We start from the raw sequence: 16652 nt of genomic DNA on the forward strand, positions 1-16652 counted from the left end.
GATAGGTGAGAATGGTGATGTTATTGCAAAAGAGGAGGTACAGTTAGCATTGAAAAAAATGAAAACTGGAAAGGTACCTGGATTGGATGAATGTCATGTGGAATGTCTGACAGTATATGAAGTAGTAATAGTGAAGTGGTTAGTGAGATTTTTCATTGTGTGTCTAAGAGAAGTGTCCCACTGGATTGGAGGAGTGCATGCATATTTGTACTACACAAAGGAAAAGAAAAAAGTATGAATATAGTACAGTAAGTCCTCGTTATATGGTACATATGCAAACCTGAAAACCTTAATGCAAATTGAAATTACCATATACCGAACCCATTAAAATATGTAATAATAGGATATGGCAGACATACCTTCTCCCTGCTCTTTCCTCTTCAAAATATCTAGCTGATACTGTATCTGTGAATTTTTCTTACCGTAAATAGAATCGAGGGTAGTAATTACCAAATACCATAACTGTGAATTTACCGGATAAAGAATTACCATATAAGAAGGACTCACTGTAGTTTAGTTTTAGAGATCAGTCTGTTCGATTTTGAAAATCCAAACAAGTACTCCTAAAGGTTGCAATATGGAACAGCTGGATGGGTCTGTAAAATGGATGCATAATTTTACTTACCCTCCCACCTTATATAGGGGAAAGGGCCTCTTGGTATGTATATATATACTGTTCTCTCATTATCTACATTAGTCAGTCCTTCAAAAAGAATATGAGAAAAAAAAATTGTCATTAGGTTGCCACAAACTGTATCATGAAGACACACTATTTACAAGTGTTCACAAGCCAGAGTATATGGAGGAGGGGTAAAAACTTTCTATATAGTGAACTTTCTCTGTAATAGATTTAATATCAAGCCTATACCATATATGTAGTAGGGGGAATCCATTGAAGATAGTTGAAAGATTTGTATGTGATTAGTAGGATATGTGTGAGGGTTTGGAAGGGAGACTTAATGGTTTGAGGTAACGAGCTGTGTCAGGGTTGTGTGATGTCACCATTGTTGTTTAATATTTATAGATTGGATGGTAAGGGAAGTAATTGCAAAAGTACTAGGCAGAAGTTTGGAATCTAAATTGAGAATGGGTTGACATAGAGAAGTGAACCAATTACAGTATTATTTGTAGATGACCGTGTACAGTGGCTGTTTAGAGGAGAGACTAAAGCAGTTTGTGACTGAGCTTTGAAGTGTATGTTAGAGTGAATGTTGGCAAAAGTGAAATTAAGAGATTTACAAAAAATTATAATGGCACGAGGTTGAGTACAAGTGTGATGGGTAAAAGGCTGGAGGAAATGGAAATTTTTAACCTCTTCAATATGAGTCAAATTCTCGCACACAGCATCGGATGCCTGAGAAATGATGATTGATGCATCACAATACTTGAATTATAAAATACAAAGTCACTGCTGTATAACTCATTCTCTTTCACTGAGTGATGATAAACACACAAAATGTGATTGAGCCAGTTAACAGAATCCAGGGGTCACTCAGCTACAACTACAAAATAAATATAATCAAGACTGGCACTGGCATCCTCGTTCCTCATGACACCTATGTAGGTGTCATTGTATGGAAGAGGTTAAGTGTTTTGAGTTGCATGTAGTGGTGAATGGAGTGGGTGTCTGAAAAGATAATTGAATGAGGCAGAATAAGGGAACTGGGGTATCTCCTCTCTGTACTTATCTCCTGTAAACAATCGAGACATGCTTTGACTCACCCACTCCCATTGCAAGGGTGAAAAGGTAATTTGTATATACATGTAGATCCACTGTACTGTACAGATAACAGCTGATTAGATGAGTGTGTTCATAGATCAAGAACTAGTCTTTCATATTTTCACCCAAATTAAGAAGGGGTGTTAGAATAATAGTAACATAAAACGGCTAACATTCCTAGTAGGCAGACAGTACAGAGTGACTTGAAACCAGCACATCTTCAAAATCAAAAAAACAATAATTCAGTGTTCCAGAAATTGCATTGCTGTCTTTAATATTGCTCTGCCTCCCCATGCATAATCTCAACCAAAACCCAAAATATTATTGTATGTACAAACCTGCCATCAGGAACATGCACAGCAACTTCCCATAGTATTTCTTGACTCCTGTCATTCCAGATTACCTTAAATCCTCAAAGCAGGGACTAGTTTCTCAGAAAAAATGATGCCTGTCAGTAAAAAGAAAATGACCTCCCATATTAACATAACCTAACCCTGATAGACCTAACTTAACCCAACTTAATCTCAAGTTGTAGTCTTCTTTTTGGAGAATTAGCAGTTACATTTTACCATTGTCAGTGGATATATTCTTTCAAAACATGAGCACAAAAAACAATATCTGCTTTACCACAAATTTTGTTTATTGCAGACTTGTTGCGGCGATTGTCCAGGTCACAGAACACGGTGTTTTGTGGACGCATTCTTCTCTTCCTGGCACGCTTCTTCCCTTTCTCAGAACGATCAGGACTGAATCTTATTTCTGAGTTCAATCTTGAGAACATTACATCATATTCAAACACAGAAAGTGAGGAAGATACAGATACTATACAAGGTATGTTACCCCACATTTCTCTTCCTCTACCTCTTCCTCCATCATATATTTTTCTCTCTTTCTCTCTCTGTCTCTCTCTCTATATCTATCTCTATCTTTCCTCTCTTCTCTATCTCTTCTCCCTCTTCTCTCCTCTCTCTCTTCTCTCCTCTCTCTCTTCTCTCTCTTTCTCTTCTCTCTCTTTCTCTCTCTCTCCTCTTGTTTCTGTCTCCTCTCTCTTTTTCTCACTCTCTTTTTCTCCCTCTTCCTCCCTTTTTCTCCCTCTTCTCCTCTCCTTTTCTCCCTCTTTCTTCCTCTCTTTTTCACCCCCTTTCTTCCTCTTTTCTTTTTTCTCTTTCCCTCTCTCTCCCCTCTCTCCCTCTGTCTCTCTCTTTCTCTCCCTCTCTTTTTCTCTCTTTCCCTCTCAATCCTCTCTCTCTTTCTCTCTTTCCTCCCTCTCTTCTTCTTTTCTCTCTCTCCTCTTTCTCTGTCATCTCTCTCTTTCTCCTCTCTCTTTCCCCTCTTTCCTCTCTTTCTCCTCTCTTTCTCTCTCCCTCCCTCCCTCCTTCCTCTACTTCCTCTCCCCCTCTCTCCCTCCCCCTTCCTTTCTCTCTCTCCCCTCCCACCCTCTCACCCTCTCCCTCCCACCCTCTCACCCTCTCCCTCCCACCCTCCCCCTCCCACCGTCTCCCTCCCACCCTCTCACCCTCTCCCTCCCGCCTTCTCACCGTCTCCCTCCCACCCTCTCTTGCTCACCCTTTCTCCCTCTCTCTCTTTCTCACTTTCTCTTTTTCTCTTTATATTTCTTTTGTCTGTTTCTCTTTCTCTCTCTCTGTCTGTCTCGCTCTCTCTCTCTCATTCTCCCTCACCATCTCTCTCTCTCTCCCCCTCTCCCCTTCTATTTCCCCCCTGCTCTTTCACTCTCCTCACTCTCTCTCTCTCTCTCTCTCTCTCTCTCTCTCTCTCTCTCTCTCTCCCTCTCTCTCTCTCTCCTCCCTCTCTCTCCTCTCTCTCTGTCTCTCCTCTCTCTCTCTCTCTCTCTCTCTCTCTCTCTCTCTCTCTCCCTCCCTCTCTCTTTGTTTCTATTTCTTTATATTTCTGTTTCTCTTCTCTCTTTCTCTCCTGCAGGGATTTTTCGGGTAGATTATGTGGGTGTCAGGGGGGGGGAGTATCTGAATATAGTTTAGGCAATAGAAACAGCCCAGAGAGGGACTGTGAAAAGAATCACCAAATCAGGTGGAGGGAGGATGAATTAAAAGTTTACTATACAAACAGCAGAAGTGTAATAAATAAAATTGATTTACTGCAAGGTAAAGCATGTGTAGATAGATTTGATATTATAGCCATTACTGAATCCTGGATCAATATGGCTAATAGATATTTCCATCCAGAAGTACGAGGCATGTTTTTTTAACAAAGGATTACAAAGGCGGAGCATACCGACAAGAGACCTTTTGATCCATATCTAGGTCGGATGCAAAAAAAAAATTCATATTAATAATAAAATAATAAATAAAAACTATAATAATGTAAATAACAAATAAAATACATAAATAAATTTTTAGGTATAGTAAAATAATAAACAAACAGGTAAATAGTAAATAATAATAAATTGACATATAACTAATGATAAATGAAAATCAGACAGACAAATGATAACAAAACAAAAACAAATAATATAAGATAAATTATAATCATTACAGCATCTTACTTAGGTATTTATCTAAATGATTCATAAAGCTTCGAACTGAACTACATTGCACTACCTGTGCAGGAAGTTTATTCCATTCATTTAATACACAGTTGGCAAAGTTGTTTCTACCCACTTCCAAATTGAATCTATTTCCAGGCAGTTTGAGACCATTGTTTCTTGTCTTATTCTCATTCAATGTGAAAATTTTGTCACTTTTGATGTTGTCAATTCCCTTTAAAATCTTAACCACTTCACTCCGGGACTTAAATCTCACGGGCAGCAGCCAATGCCAGCCGTACGATGTGTCATAATAATACTCGCATCATAAAATATAGTCACCGCTTATATTGATCGTTCTCTCTTTCACCCGTGGATTTTGAAAACCATAGAGAATGGGATTCAGTGCATATTAGGGAGAATGTAAAAATGGAGGGGTGACTACAATAAATATAATCAAGACGCCGATATGGCAGAGTCGCGAATCCACTTGCTCCTCATGACGCCTACGTGTGGCACCGTATGGTAGGGGTTAAAGACCTGTATCAAGTCACCTCTGAGTCTACGCTTTTTTAGGGAAAACAGATTCATGTGGTTTAGTCGATTTTCGTATGATTTATTTTTTATATTTGGGATCAGTTTTGTGGCTCGCCGTTGTACTTTTTCCAGTCTGTCAATGTCCTTAATGAGATTCGGTGACCATACGGAAACAGCATATTCCAAATGTGAACGAACTAACGATTTATATAGCTTGTTAATGAGTGATGGACTTTTGAAATCAAAAGATCGCGCTATCAGTCCCAGAATCTTATTTGCTTTCTCAGAGGCTGAAATACACTGCTTGGATGATTTGAGGTCGTTACTGATAATTACGCCGAGATCTTTTTCACTATCCACTTTTGTCAACGAATTTCCAAATAACTTGTAATCGTACTTACTGTTATTTTTACCTATGTGCATTACCTTGCATTTACTTGTGTTAAATTTCATTAGCCACTTTTCAGACCATTGCTGTAATTGATCTAAATCTTCTTGAATATCTAATTGGTTTGAGTGATCATTTGCCACTCCGCACAGTTTTGTATCATCAGCAAATTTGGAAACAGTAGATTTTAGTCCATGGTCTATATCATTTATATATACTATGAATAGAAGTGGCCCAAGAACGGAACCCTGAGGAACTCCACTTGTAACATTTTTCCATCCAGAAGTTTTTCCATTTAAAACAACTCTGTTTTCGACCATTCAACCAATTACTAGTTCAACCTAATAGGCTACCACTTATTCCGTGTAAAGCTAATTTAGTAATTAGTCTTTCGTGTGGGACGGTATCAAAAGCTTTTGCAAAGTCTAGATATACTAACTACCGTTTTGAAATAAAAAAAATTAAACAAATAGACTTTTCATAACAATTTTATTTTTACATGAAAGCCTGTACTGTAATCTACTTTTCAACATAATTACAGAATCATTTGACTGTGTTTAAGTTTCTGAGTATTTGAAGTGCCTCGTCCGATTGAGAGTGCCGCCAACTGTGAAATATGCGCTGTGATTCGTTTTCTTGCTGCTTAAGGCGTGAAAGCAGCTGAACTTCATCATCAGATCAGTGAAGTACATGGAGAATACATTATGAGTGATGGGATGGTGCAGAAATGGGTGAGAGTTTATAAAGATGGCCGTACAAATGTGCACCAAACCATCAGTATTGAGTGAAGGTCGTCCACTTCATTCCTCATTATGCACATATGTACGGCCATCTTTAAAAGCTCTCGCCCATTTCTGCACCATCCCATAACTCATAATGTTTTCTCCATACACTTAACTGATCTGACAATGAATTTCAGCTGCTTTCACGCCTTTAGCAGTAAGGAAACGAATCACAGTGCATTTTTCACAGTCGGTGGCATTCTCAACCAGAGGAGGTATTTCAAATACTCACAAACAAACTTAAACACAGTCAGATGATTTCATAATTATGTTGAAAAGTAGATTACAGTACAGGCTTTCATGTAAAACTAAAATTTTTACGAAAAGTCAACTTGTTTCATTTTTATTTCAAAACGATACTTAAAAAACACACCTCGTACATCTCATCACCTTTGCACACCTTTCCAAACTCTGTCACTAACTTCCTCAATCCCTCCTCTGATCCTACTTCAAGTACAGTGTTTTCACCAAACAACAACAGGCTCATCTCCCACTTTTCTCCATTTTCTTTAACCATCTCCAATCCCCAACCCATTACCCTTGCATTTATCTCTTGCACCACCCCATCCATGTATAAATTGAACAACCAAGGTGACATAACACATCCCTGGTGAAGTCCCACCTTTACCTCAAACCACTCACTCTCTCCATTTCTGATTCTAACACAGGCTCTACTACTCTTGTAAAAATTCTTGACTGCTCTTAAAATATTTCGTCCTATCCCATGTATCTGCAATACCTCCCACAGTGCCTTCCTGTCTACCCTTTCATAAGCCTTTTCCAAATCCATAAAGGCCCAATAAAGGTCCTTACCTTTTCCTAATGCTTTCTCACATATCTGTCTTACCACAAAAATCTGATCCACACAACCCCTACCCGCCCAAAACCCACACTGTTCCTCACGAATTACTGCCTCTGTTCCTCTCCTAATCCTTCCAATCAAGACCCTCCCATAAGCCTTCCCAGCTACACTTAATAAACTGATACCACCGAAACTACTACACTCACACTTGTCCCCTTTTCCCTTGTAAAGCAGAACTATACAGGAACAACACCAGCCCTCTGGCACTACCCTCTCTTAAACAAACATAAAACAACCTCACCAACCAGTCCATCATCACTGTATCACCTTTTTTTTAGATATCCTGCATAACACCCATCCAACCCAGGTGCCTTACCCGCTCTCATCTTCTTAACAATTGCCTTCACTTCATCTTTCCTTGTTTCCCCTCCATTTTCCTCATTCATCACTGTCATTTTCTTAGCACTTTCCACTGCAACTACCTTTCCCTCCCTATCCTCCTTCACATTTAGCAGCTCCCTAAAATACTCTGCCCATCTTCCTCTTACTGCCATCTCTTCCATTATCATCTATCTGCACCTTTTACCTTTTCTTCTCTACTTGATTCGCCTCCTCTTCCTCTCTTAATTTCTTTCCAAAACATCTTTTTATTACTTTCAAAAAATTTCTGTCCTACTCTTACCCCATTTCACATCTGCTCTCCTCTTTGCTTCCTTTATCTCAAGCTTTACTTCTCTTTTCTTTGTACCTCTCATATGATTCTCTCATCCTATTTTGTAACCAATCTGTGAATGTTTGCTTCTTCTCTTTTACTTTGCTTCCTCATCCCACCACTCACTTGGATGAAGAAATGGTAAAGAAAATACTAGTCATATTGATGAGGCCTAAATTGGAGTGCGCAGCGACATTATGGTCACCCAGTACAAAAAAGAATATAAAGAAGATTGAGAGAATCCAGAGAGCAGCTACGAAGATGGCCCCAGAACTATCAAAACTCTCATATGAAGAAAGATTGTTAAAATTGGAGTTGCCGACTCTGGAACAAAGAAGAGAAAGAGGTGACTTGTTGACCATCTACAGAATTATGAAAGGCATGGAAGTCCTTGATAGAGAAGACTTACTAAATTGGGATAAGAGAAACACAAGAGGACATGGAAAGAAGCTCAAAAAGGACAATTATAGAAGAGACCTGAAAAAGAACAGCTTTCCCCACAGAGTGGTGGATGTATGGAACACATTAGATGAAAGAACAGTGTGTGCAAAAACAATACAAGAATTTATAAGCAAACTAGATATGGAGAGATACAAAGATGAGACACCATGAGTATAGCTCCCCTTCTCATAAAATACAACTAAGTAAATACCTCCCTACTTTGTCTTTTTCCTGTTTTTCCATCTTCCACTCTCAATTTATCTTCCAAAAATTATCTGATATTTCCTCACTCTCTCCCCTTAGAATATGTACATTCTTAACTGTTCCTACTATTATCCTGGTTACAACTATATAGTCCATTTACACTATCTACCTCCCTTTCATCCACCACCCTCTCCCATGTGTACTTATGCTTGACTTTCTTCCTAAACACTGTTTGCTATGATCAACTCTCTAGTCACATCACCATCAACTCTCCATTATGAATTTTTCCTGGAGCTCTACACTTCCGAACTACTCTGTCTATTGGTTCATTTCCTACCCTAGCATTAAAGACTCCCAATACCACTACATTGACATTTCTCCCTAAACCCTCTATGAACACATTTAAATCTATCCAAAAAGCCTCCCTTTCCTCTACACTCTTCTCGCTACCAGGCCCATATGCACTTACAAAAACCCACATCTCCCTTCCCAGTTTCACTTTCATCCACATTAACCTTGAAGAAACCTACTCCGCCACATGCTTCACATCTTTTCACTTAGTAGTATAGCCACCCCTTCTCTTCCTTGTCCTCTCTTCACTCTGAGATCCTCTCAACTATTCTCCCAAACTTGCCCCTCCCCTCTTTTTTTTTTTTTTTTTTTTTTTTTTTTTTAGGAATGTCCCCTTTAGGCCTACATGGAAGGATGCCTAGTCCTATCCCTGTCCCATTTTTTATGCTTTATGCAACACGAGTAGAAATACTTGATAGTATTTTTTCCCCCACCACAGGGTTTGACAAAATGAGAAAATGAATATTCAGAGAAATGGTACAGGACAGTAACAATAGTGGGGGGACAGCATAATGGAGGGAAAAGGCAAAATCTGTTTTACCAGTAGAGTAGTCAAGGAATGGAATAGACTTAGTAATCATGTAATGAGAACTGAAACTGCTGTTGTAAGAAAAGATTAGACAACTTTATGGATGGGAATGATAGGTGATAATGGATGTGGAACTGCCTAGAGTAGGCCTTATGGTCTCCTGCAGTTTCCTTCATTTGTATGTTCTTATGTTCTTTCTCTTTTGCTCTCTTGCACTATCTATCTGTGTTTGTCTGTCCAACCCCCCTTCCATTCTTCACTTCTTTCTCCACCTCCCCTTTCTATTTTTTTCTCATGATTTCCAAAAGATGAATCTGCTCTGAAATAACATCACATTATTTGTGTATATTCCATTGTTACACACACACCAAAAGGCCTTTTCACCAGTATAAGGGGATTATTGAATCTGCATACATACACCGTACATCCATCCCAACTCCATCCAGCACACCTCTCATCTTAGCAGTGTGGATGAAGCACACAGGTGTCACCAACAGAATACAACAGAAAAACTACTCCAACAGCATGATAGTCAAACACTTTTAACAACATACTGCCTATACCACACAAAACATCCATACATACACACACTGATTACTAAACAAGCCCTTCAAGACAGATTGCCAAACTCAATACTCCAACAATCCCCAGACATAAGCCCCCCCCCCAAAAAAAAAAAAATAATAATAAATAGATAAAAATAAATAAATAAATAAATAAATAAAAGAAACCTGACAAGAATCACACCAGCATGCCTGCACTCAGGACACCATCCAGCATGAAAGCAACACCAAAACTGAATAGGTCTGGCCACAGATTTAAACTGCCTCAGATGTAACCAGTACACCAAGGACACAGAACACCTCAACTACAATATCCCACACTAACAATCCCCAGAGAACACAATATATCTTCTGAGTGACTTATGGCCCCACCTGGAGGCTGTTGTTGTCTACCTGAAGGCCCTGTGTCTTCTGCAAGAGACCAGGGGCAGTGGATTCATTGATAGATTGGATGGAGGGTCATCCTTCTCTCCCCTCCCAGATCACTCAAGTCATAGGCAGTGCAATAAGATACAGTGCTCCCACAGTAGGGCCCAACAGCTCGAGCTGTTTTGCCTCCACTAATTCATTAGATGGTATCCTTCCTTGTCTTTTACTCCAAATTTTAGAATAGACAAGAACATTCCTTCAGGCCACATATCCTTATTCATTTACATTTCCCATTCACTTCTGTTTTATGTACGCTTTCTTCCAGTGGATTTCATTGTTGTATATATGCACCAAAATGCCTTTACCTTCATATGTATGAAGGGTCTGATACATATACACATACCAATGGCTTTTTCCCCCTTACAAGGGAGGTAGCCAAAAACAAAGACATAAAATCCACTCCCACCCTTTCCATCCCCACACACTCCACTCCCATTCATCCCCCTCCCTCTCTCTTTTCTTGGCTCCTCCTGGATGACAGGTCATCCCTGCATCTCACCCACTTCCCAGGCTCAGAAACAATGTAGCAAGACACAACACATTCACAGCAAGGCTGCTTCATTTAATCGGTGACCCTCCCCTCTCCGTCCCCACAAAGGTCTGATACCAACACAAAAAACTGGGAAGCTGGTAACATATACCTGAGGTGCAGTTATCATATAGAAGATAAAATGTGTCATTGGATAGTGCTAACATTAAGACACTAAATTAGAAAGTTTCATGATTGATTTATGGGCCAACCTGGTGGTCATGGTCACCTAAATTGGGATCATGGGTCTCCTGTAAAGATGAGGCCACAGATTTATTGATTGACTGATACCATTCTAATTACAAAATTACTAACTTGAAAATATGTAACCTGCAGAATCAGATGACTCAAAGTCCTCTGTAGGAACCACCAAAACCAAGTTAGATTACAATGTGTACACCAAGTTTTGGGCCCTGCAAGACTTTTTCCGTAGCCCTCCACAATGCTTCCACAAGGCTCCATGGAAGATGTTTACTACTGTAAGTACAATTTAAACTTGTTTGGTTTTGTAATTAACCACTTTAGTATGAGTCAAATTCTTGTGTGCAGCATCGGCTGCCATATGTACGATGCATCACACTACCTGCATTATGAAATATAAAGTCACTGTTGTATTACTCATTCTCTTTTACTTTTGAGTAATAATAAACAGAATACATGATCAAACCAGTTCACAAAATCCAAGGTTAATTCATTTACAACTACAAAAATATATATATAATCAAGATACCAATACTGGCATCCTTGTGTACCTACTTGCACCTCATGATGCCTATGTAGCCATCATTGCACCGAAGAGGTTAAGCAATTTGATAAAGGTGTCACAGTAGTTGGTATTGGTTCATTTGTACAATTTGTGCATACATATACCAAAAGCTTTTCCCCCTTACAAGGGAGGTAGCAAAAAACTAAGGCATAAAATCTACTCCCACCCATTCTACCCTCCACATACTCCATTCCTATTCACCCCCCTCCCTCTTATCTTGGCTCCTCCTGGATGACTAGTCATCCCTGCATCTTGCCCACTGTCCTGGGTCAGAAGCAGTGTTGCAGGACACAACACATCCACAGCAAGGCCGCTTCATATAATTGGTGAACCCCCCTCTCCTTCCCTTCATACAGAAAAAGAGAAGACGGGGAAAAATTCCTTCAGGCTGCGTGAAATTATTTTTCACACATACTCCCTCACCCCCCATCCCCCACCCACTCCCTTTCATGCATCAAAGCATCATCCATACACAACCATTCTCTGTTCACCCATATCTTCTGTTTTCTCCCATCCTTCCTCAACAGACATTCCCCTTTTTACAAATGCCCCTTTTACCCCATCCATCCATCTCATCCATGGTAGCCCCCTCATGTTCACTCCTTCCACCTCTGTCTTCCACACCTCTTTTACAAATCTCTCTTCACTCATTCTTTCCATGTGTCCAAATCATTCCAATACTCTTTCATCAATTCTATTTCCCAGCTCCCTTTCCACCCCTGTTCTCCTCCTCACCTCCTCATTTCTCACTCTAGCCCAGTAACCCCTATCATACTTCTCAGGCACCTCATCACTACGTTGATATTTCTCCCTAAACCCCCTATGCACTCATTTAAATCTATCCAAAAAGCCTCCCTTTCCTGTACACTCTTCTCACTACAAGGCCAATATACACTTACAAAAACCCACAGCTCCCTTCCTAGTTTCACCTTCATCCACATTAACCTTGAAGAAATCTCCTTCCACTCCACCACACATTTACCTATCTCTTCACTTAGGAGTATAGCCACTCCTTCTCTCCCTTGTTCTCTCTTCACTCATGAGACCCTCCCACCTACACTCCCAAACTCAAACTTGCCCCTCCCTTTCAATTTAGTTTCACTCGGTGCCAACACATCCATCTTTCTTCTCACAAACATACTGCCTATCTCTACCCATTTACTCTCATCTGTAACACATCAATGCACATAAAAAGACCCAAACCTTAGGGTACTGGTTGGAAAACTCCTCCCAGACCCTCTTATGTCTTTGCTTTTTTTTTTAGGAATGTCCCCTTTAGGTCTACATGGAGAAGGATGCCTAGTCCTATCCCCATCCCATTTTTGTCACCTTTTACAACTCAAGTAGGAACACTTGGTGGCAGTATTCTTTTCCTCCACCACAGGATTCTGTGAAATATGAAAATTAATATTCAGTAATAGTAGTGGGGGGACAGCATAATGGAGTCACAATGTAATAGAATATCCTCATTTTTCTATGAATAGAGATTTCCCCTACCACAAACAAATTTATATGTGGCTCTGGTCCTTAGGGGCACTCATATAGACCCTAAAGTATCAGCTGCATGCTACTGAGCAGCTTTTAACCCCACAATAACATGCAGCCAATACCCCAGCTGGGTTGTACAATTTTTTTTTTTTTTTTTTTTTTTTTTTCTCTCTCTCTCCAAACTATGAGGTAAGATAGTTTGTTAATATGCAAAACAGTTATAGTGTATAATTTCTGCATGTGCTCATGTTTATATTGTGATAATCCTTCCTTATATTTACATGTGTCTTTGGATTACAGTATGCCAATGACATTTTGGAGACATTTGGCAGTTTCAAGTTGGACTCTGTCCAGAGGAGCAGCACTGGTTCATCTAAGTTCCACCGATCAGTCTCAGAAATAAGCAATCCAGATGCTATGGAAACAAATGGTCAACCTCAGGTATGACAATGATTTGATGTTTTACATATTTGCACCAAAGAAAGGGTGGAATGGTGTGATTGTGTCTAAGGTATTGTATGGAGCAGAGACTTGGGATATTACAAAAGCAGAAAGGCAATGTGTGAATATTTTTTAGATGAAGCATTTGAGAAATATGGTAGTTGGAGATTTGTCTAGAAAGACAGTTGATGATAGTAGATACAGTGTTTAGGAAGAAAGTCAAGCATAAGTACACATGGGAGAGGGTGGTGGATGGAAGGATGGTAGATAGGGCTTTAATGGACTATATAGTGGTAACCAGGAGAAGAGTAGGAAGAGTTTTGGATGTACATGTTCTTAGGGGAGAGAGTGGGGGAATATCAGATAATTTTTTGGTAGTGGAAGGTAAGGCGAGAGTGGAGGATAGATGGAGAAAGGAAAAGAACAGAAGGTAGGGAGGTGTTTAGAGTAAACTGTTTAAATGAGAAAGAAAAGGAGTACAAAAAGAAGTTGAGAGAGGAGTGAGAGGGAGTGAAGGATAGAGTATAACTAAGAGTGGAGGAATGGGGATGTTTCAAGGAAGGACTCATGAGGTGTGCAAAGATGGTGTGTGGAACAAGGAGGATGGGAAGAAATAGAAGGAAGAGTAGTGAGTGGTGGGATGATGAAGCAAAGATGGCTGTAGAAGAGAAGAAAGAAGTATTCACAGATAGGTTGCAAAATAGGACAAATCATATTAGAAATACAAAGAAAAGAAAGGAGAAGTAAATGATAAGATAAAGGAGGGAAAAGGAGAGCAGATGTGAAATGGGGTAAGAGTATGACAGAAATTTTTGAAAATAAAAAAAAAAAAATTTGAAGGAAATTAAGATAGGAAAGGGAGGCAAATCAAGTGGAGAAGAAAAGGTAAAAGATTCAAATGGAGAGATGATAATGGAAGAGAAGGCAGTAAGAAGATGGGTAGAGTATTTTAGGGAGTTGCTAAATGTGGAGGAGGATAGGGAGGGAAAGGTAGTTGCAGTGGGAAGTGTTAAGAAAATGACAGTGGAAAATGGGCTATAAGGGGACAAGTGTGAGTGTTGTTGTTGTTGTCGTTCCCTAGACTGTCTGTCCGAGCAGTCCCGTCTCCCCAAGGAATGCCATAGCCGAAACTGGGTTTTCCCACAAATCCTTTATAGAGCGTATGTTGTGTTGTTTGCATGCATGATTGTGTATAATGCAGTCTTCCATTATGTGTTGTATGGTATGGGGTGAAGTGTTACATCCTGGGCAGCTGTTCAGTTTAAGAAGGATCAGTTTGTTGAGTGTAGCTGGGAAGGCTTATGGGAGGATTTAGATTGAGAGGATTAGGAGAAGGAACATAGGGAGTAATTGGAGAGGAACAGTGTGGGTTGAGGTTAGGTAGGGGTTGCATGGATCAGATTTTTGTGGTAGGACAGATGTGTGAGAAAGCTTTAGGAAAAGGTAAGGATGTTTTTTGGGCCTTTATGGATATGGAAAAGGCTTATGACAGGGTAGACAGGAAGGCACTGTGGGAGGTATTACAGGTATGTGGAATAGGAGGAAAGGCATTAAGAGCAGTCAAGAGTTTTTACAAGAGTAGTAGAGCCTGTGTTACAATTAGAAATGGAGAGAGTGAATGGTTTGAGGTAAAGGTGGAACTTCACCAGGGATGTATCATGTCACCATGGTTGTTCAATTTATACATGGATGGGGTGGTGTAAGAGGTAAATGCAAAGATATGGCCAGGGATTGGAGATGGTTAAAGAAAATAGAGAAAAATGGGAGATAAGCCTGTTGTTATCTGCTGACAACACTGTGCATGTAGCAGGATCAGATGAGAGATTAAGGAAGCTAGTGACAGTTTGGGAAGATGTGTGAAAGAAAGTTGAAGATAAATGTGGGTAAAAGTAAAGTGATGAGATGAATAAGGGGAGAGTGTGCCCCCATCCCCCATCCCCCACCCACTCCCTTCCACGCATCACAGCATTATCTATACACAACCATTCTCCAGTCATCCCTATCTTCTGTCTTCTCCCTTCCTTCCTCAACAGACATTCCCCTCTTTCCCAATGCCCCATCCATCCATCCATGGTCACCCCCTCATGTTCACTCCCTCCACCTCTGCCTTCCACACCTCATTTACTAATTTTTCTTCACTCATTCTTTCCATGTTTCCAAACCATTCCAATACACTTTCATCAGCCCTACCTCCCAGCTCCCTTTCCACCCTTGCTCTCCCCCCTCACTTTGTCTCACACTTTATCTAGCCTAGTAATCCCTACCATACTACTCAAGCATTTCATCTCAAATACACTTAAATTCTTCCTCTCTTCCTTTGTTATGTTCCATGTTTCTGCCCCATACAGTGCTGTTGGCACAATCACTCCTTCATACAATCTCCTCTTAATATTCATTCCTAAATGTTACAAAGGATTACAAAGGCGGAGCATGCCGACAGGAGACCTTTTGATCCATATCTAGGTCGGATGCGTAAAAAAAAAAAAAAAAATTAAAAATAAAACTAAATAAAAACTATAATAATATAAATAACAAATAAAATACATAAATAAATGCATAGGTATAGTTAAATAATAAACAAACAGGTAAATACATACATATACCAAGGCTTTTTCCCCCTTCCAAGGGAGGTAGCCAAATAGTAAATAGTAAATAATAATAAATTGACATATAACTAATAATAAATGAAAATTAAATGTTTATTTTTATTACACTTTTTAATCCCCCAGGGAATATATTTGCTTGTCTCAATCTACATTCTACCTCTACCTCCACTTCTCCCTTTCCCACCACATTCACACCCAAGCATCTAAAACTATCCACTTCCTCCAATCTCTCTTAATACTCACTTCCAATTTGCTGCCACATTCTTCCCTTGTACATCTTATCACCTTTTACCCACATTTATCTTCAACTTCCTTCTTTTGCACACCTTCCCATACTCTGTCACTAACTTCCTCAATCCCTCCTCTGATTGTGCCACAAGCACAGTGTTGTCAGCAGACAAGAATTGGCTTATCTCCCATTTTTCTCAATTTTTTTTAACCATCCCCAATCCCTGGCCCACCTTTGTGTTTACTTCTCATACTACCTTATCCATGTATAAATTGAACAGCCAAGGCAACATAACACATCCCTGGTGAAATCTCACCTTTACCTCAAACTACTCGCTCTCTTCATTTCTGATTGTAACACAGGTTCTACAACCCTCATAAAAACTCTTGACTGTTCTCAAAATCTTTCCTCCTATCCCATATATCTTCAATACTTCTCACAATGTCATAAGCCTTTTCCAAATCCATAAAGGCCCAATAAAGATCCCTACCTTTTCCTAAAGATTTCTCACACATCTGTCTTGCCACAAAAATCTGATCCACACCACCCCTACCTGTTCTAAACCCACACTGTTCCTCACCAGTTATTCCCTCTGTTCCTTTCCTAATCCTCTCAATCAAAACCCTCTGATAAAC

The 16652-nt window shown here is 39.7% G+C and overlaps 1 protein-coding gene across 1 annotated transcript in view; it reads left to right on the forward strand.

Moving 5' to 3' along the window:
- The window catches only part of Hpr1 (THO complex 1-like protein Hpr1), a 46869-nt gene that overhangs the window by 12642 nt on the left and 17575 nt on the right, over positions 1 to 16652 (forward strand). Inside the window, exons 4-6 of the mRNA XM_076182045.1 lie at positions 2369 to 2551; positions 10824 to 10966; positions 13042 to 13182. Coding sequence (XP_076038160.1) covers positions 2369 to 2551; positions 10824 to 10966; positions 13042 to 13182 — 467 coding nt within the window. The remainder of the gene's footprint in view (positions 1 to 2368; positions 2552 to 10823; positions 10967 to 13041; positions 13183 to 16652) is intronic.

Source organism: Oratosquilla oratoria, chromosome 3, assembly GCF_046742065.1.
Source record: "Oratosquilla oratoria isolate Oo_2021 chromosome 3, ASM4674206v1, whole genome shotgun sequence".
Lineage (NCBI taxonomy): Eukaryota > Metazoa > Arthropoda > Malacostraca > Stomatopoda > Squillidae > Oratosquilla > Oratosquilla oratoria.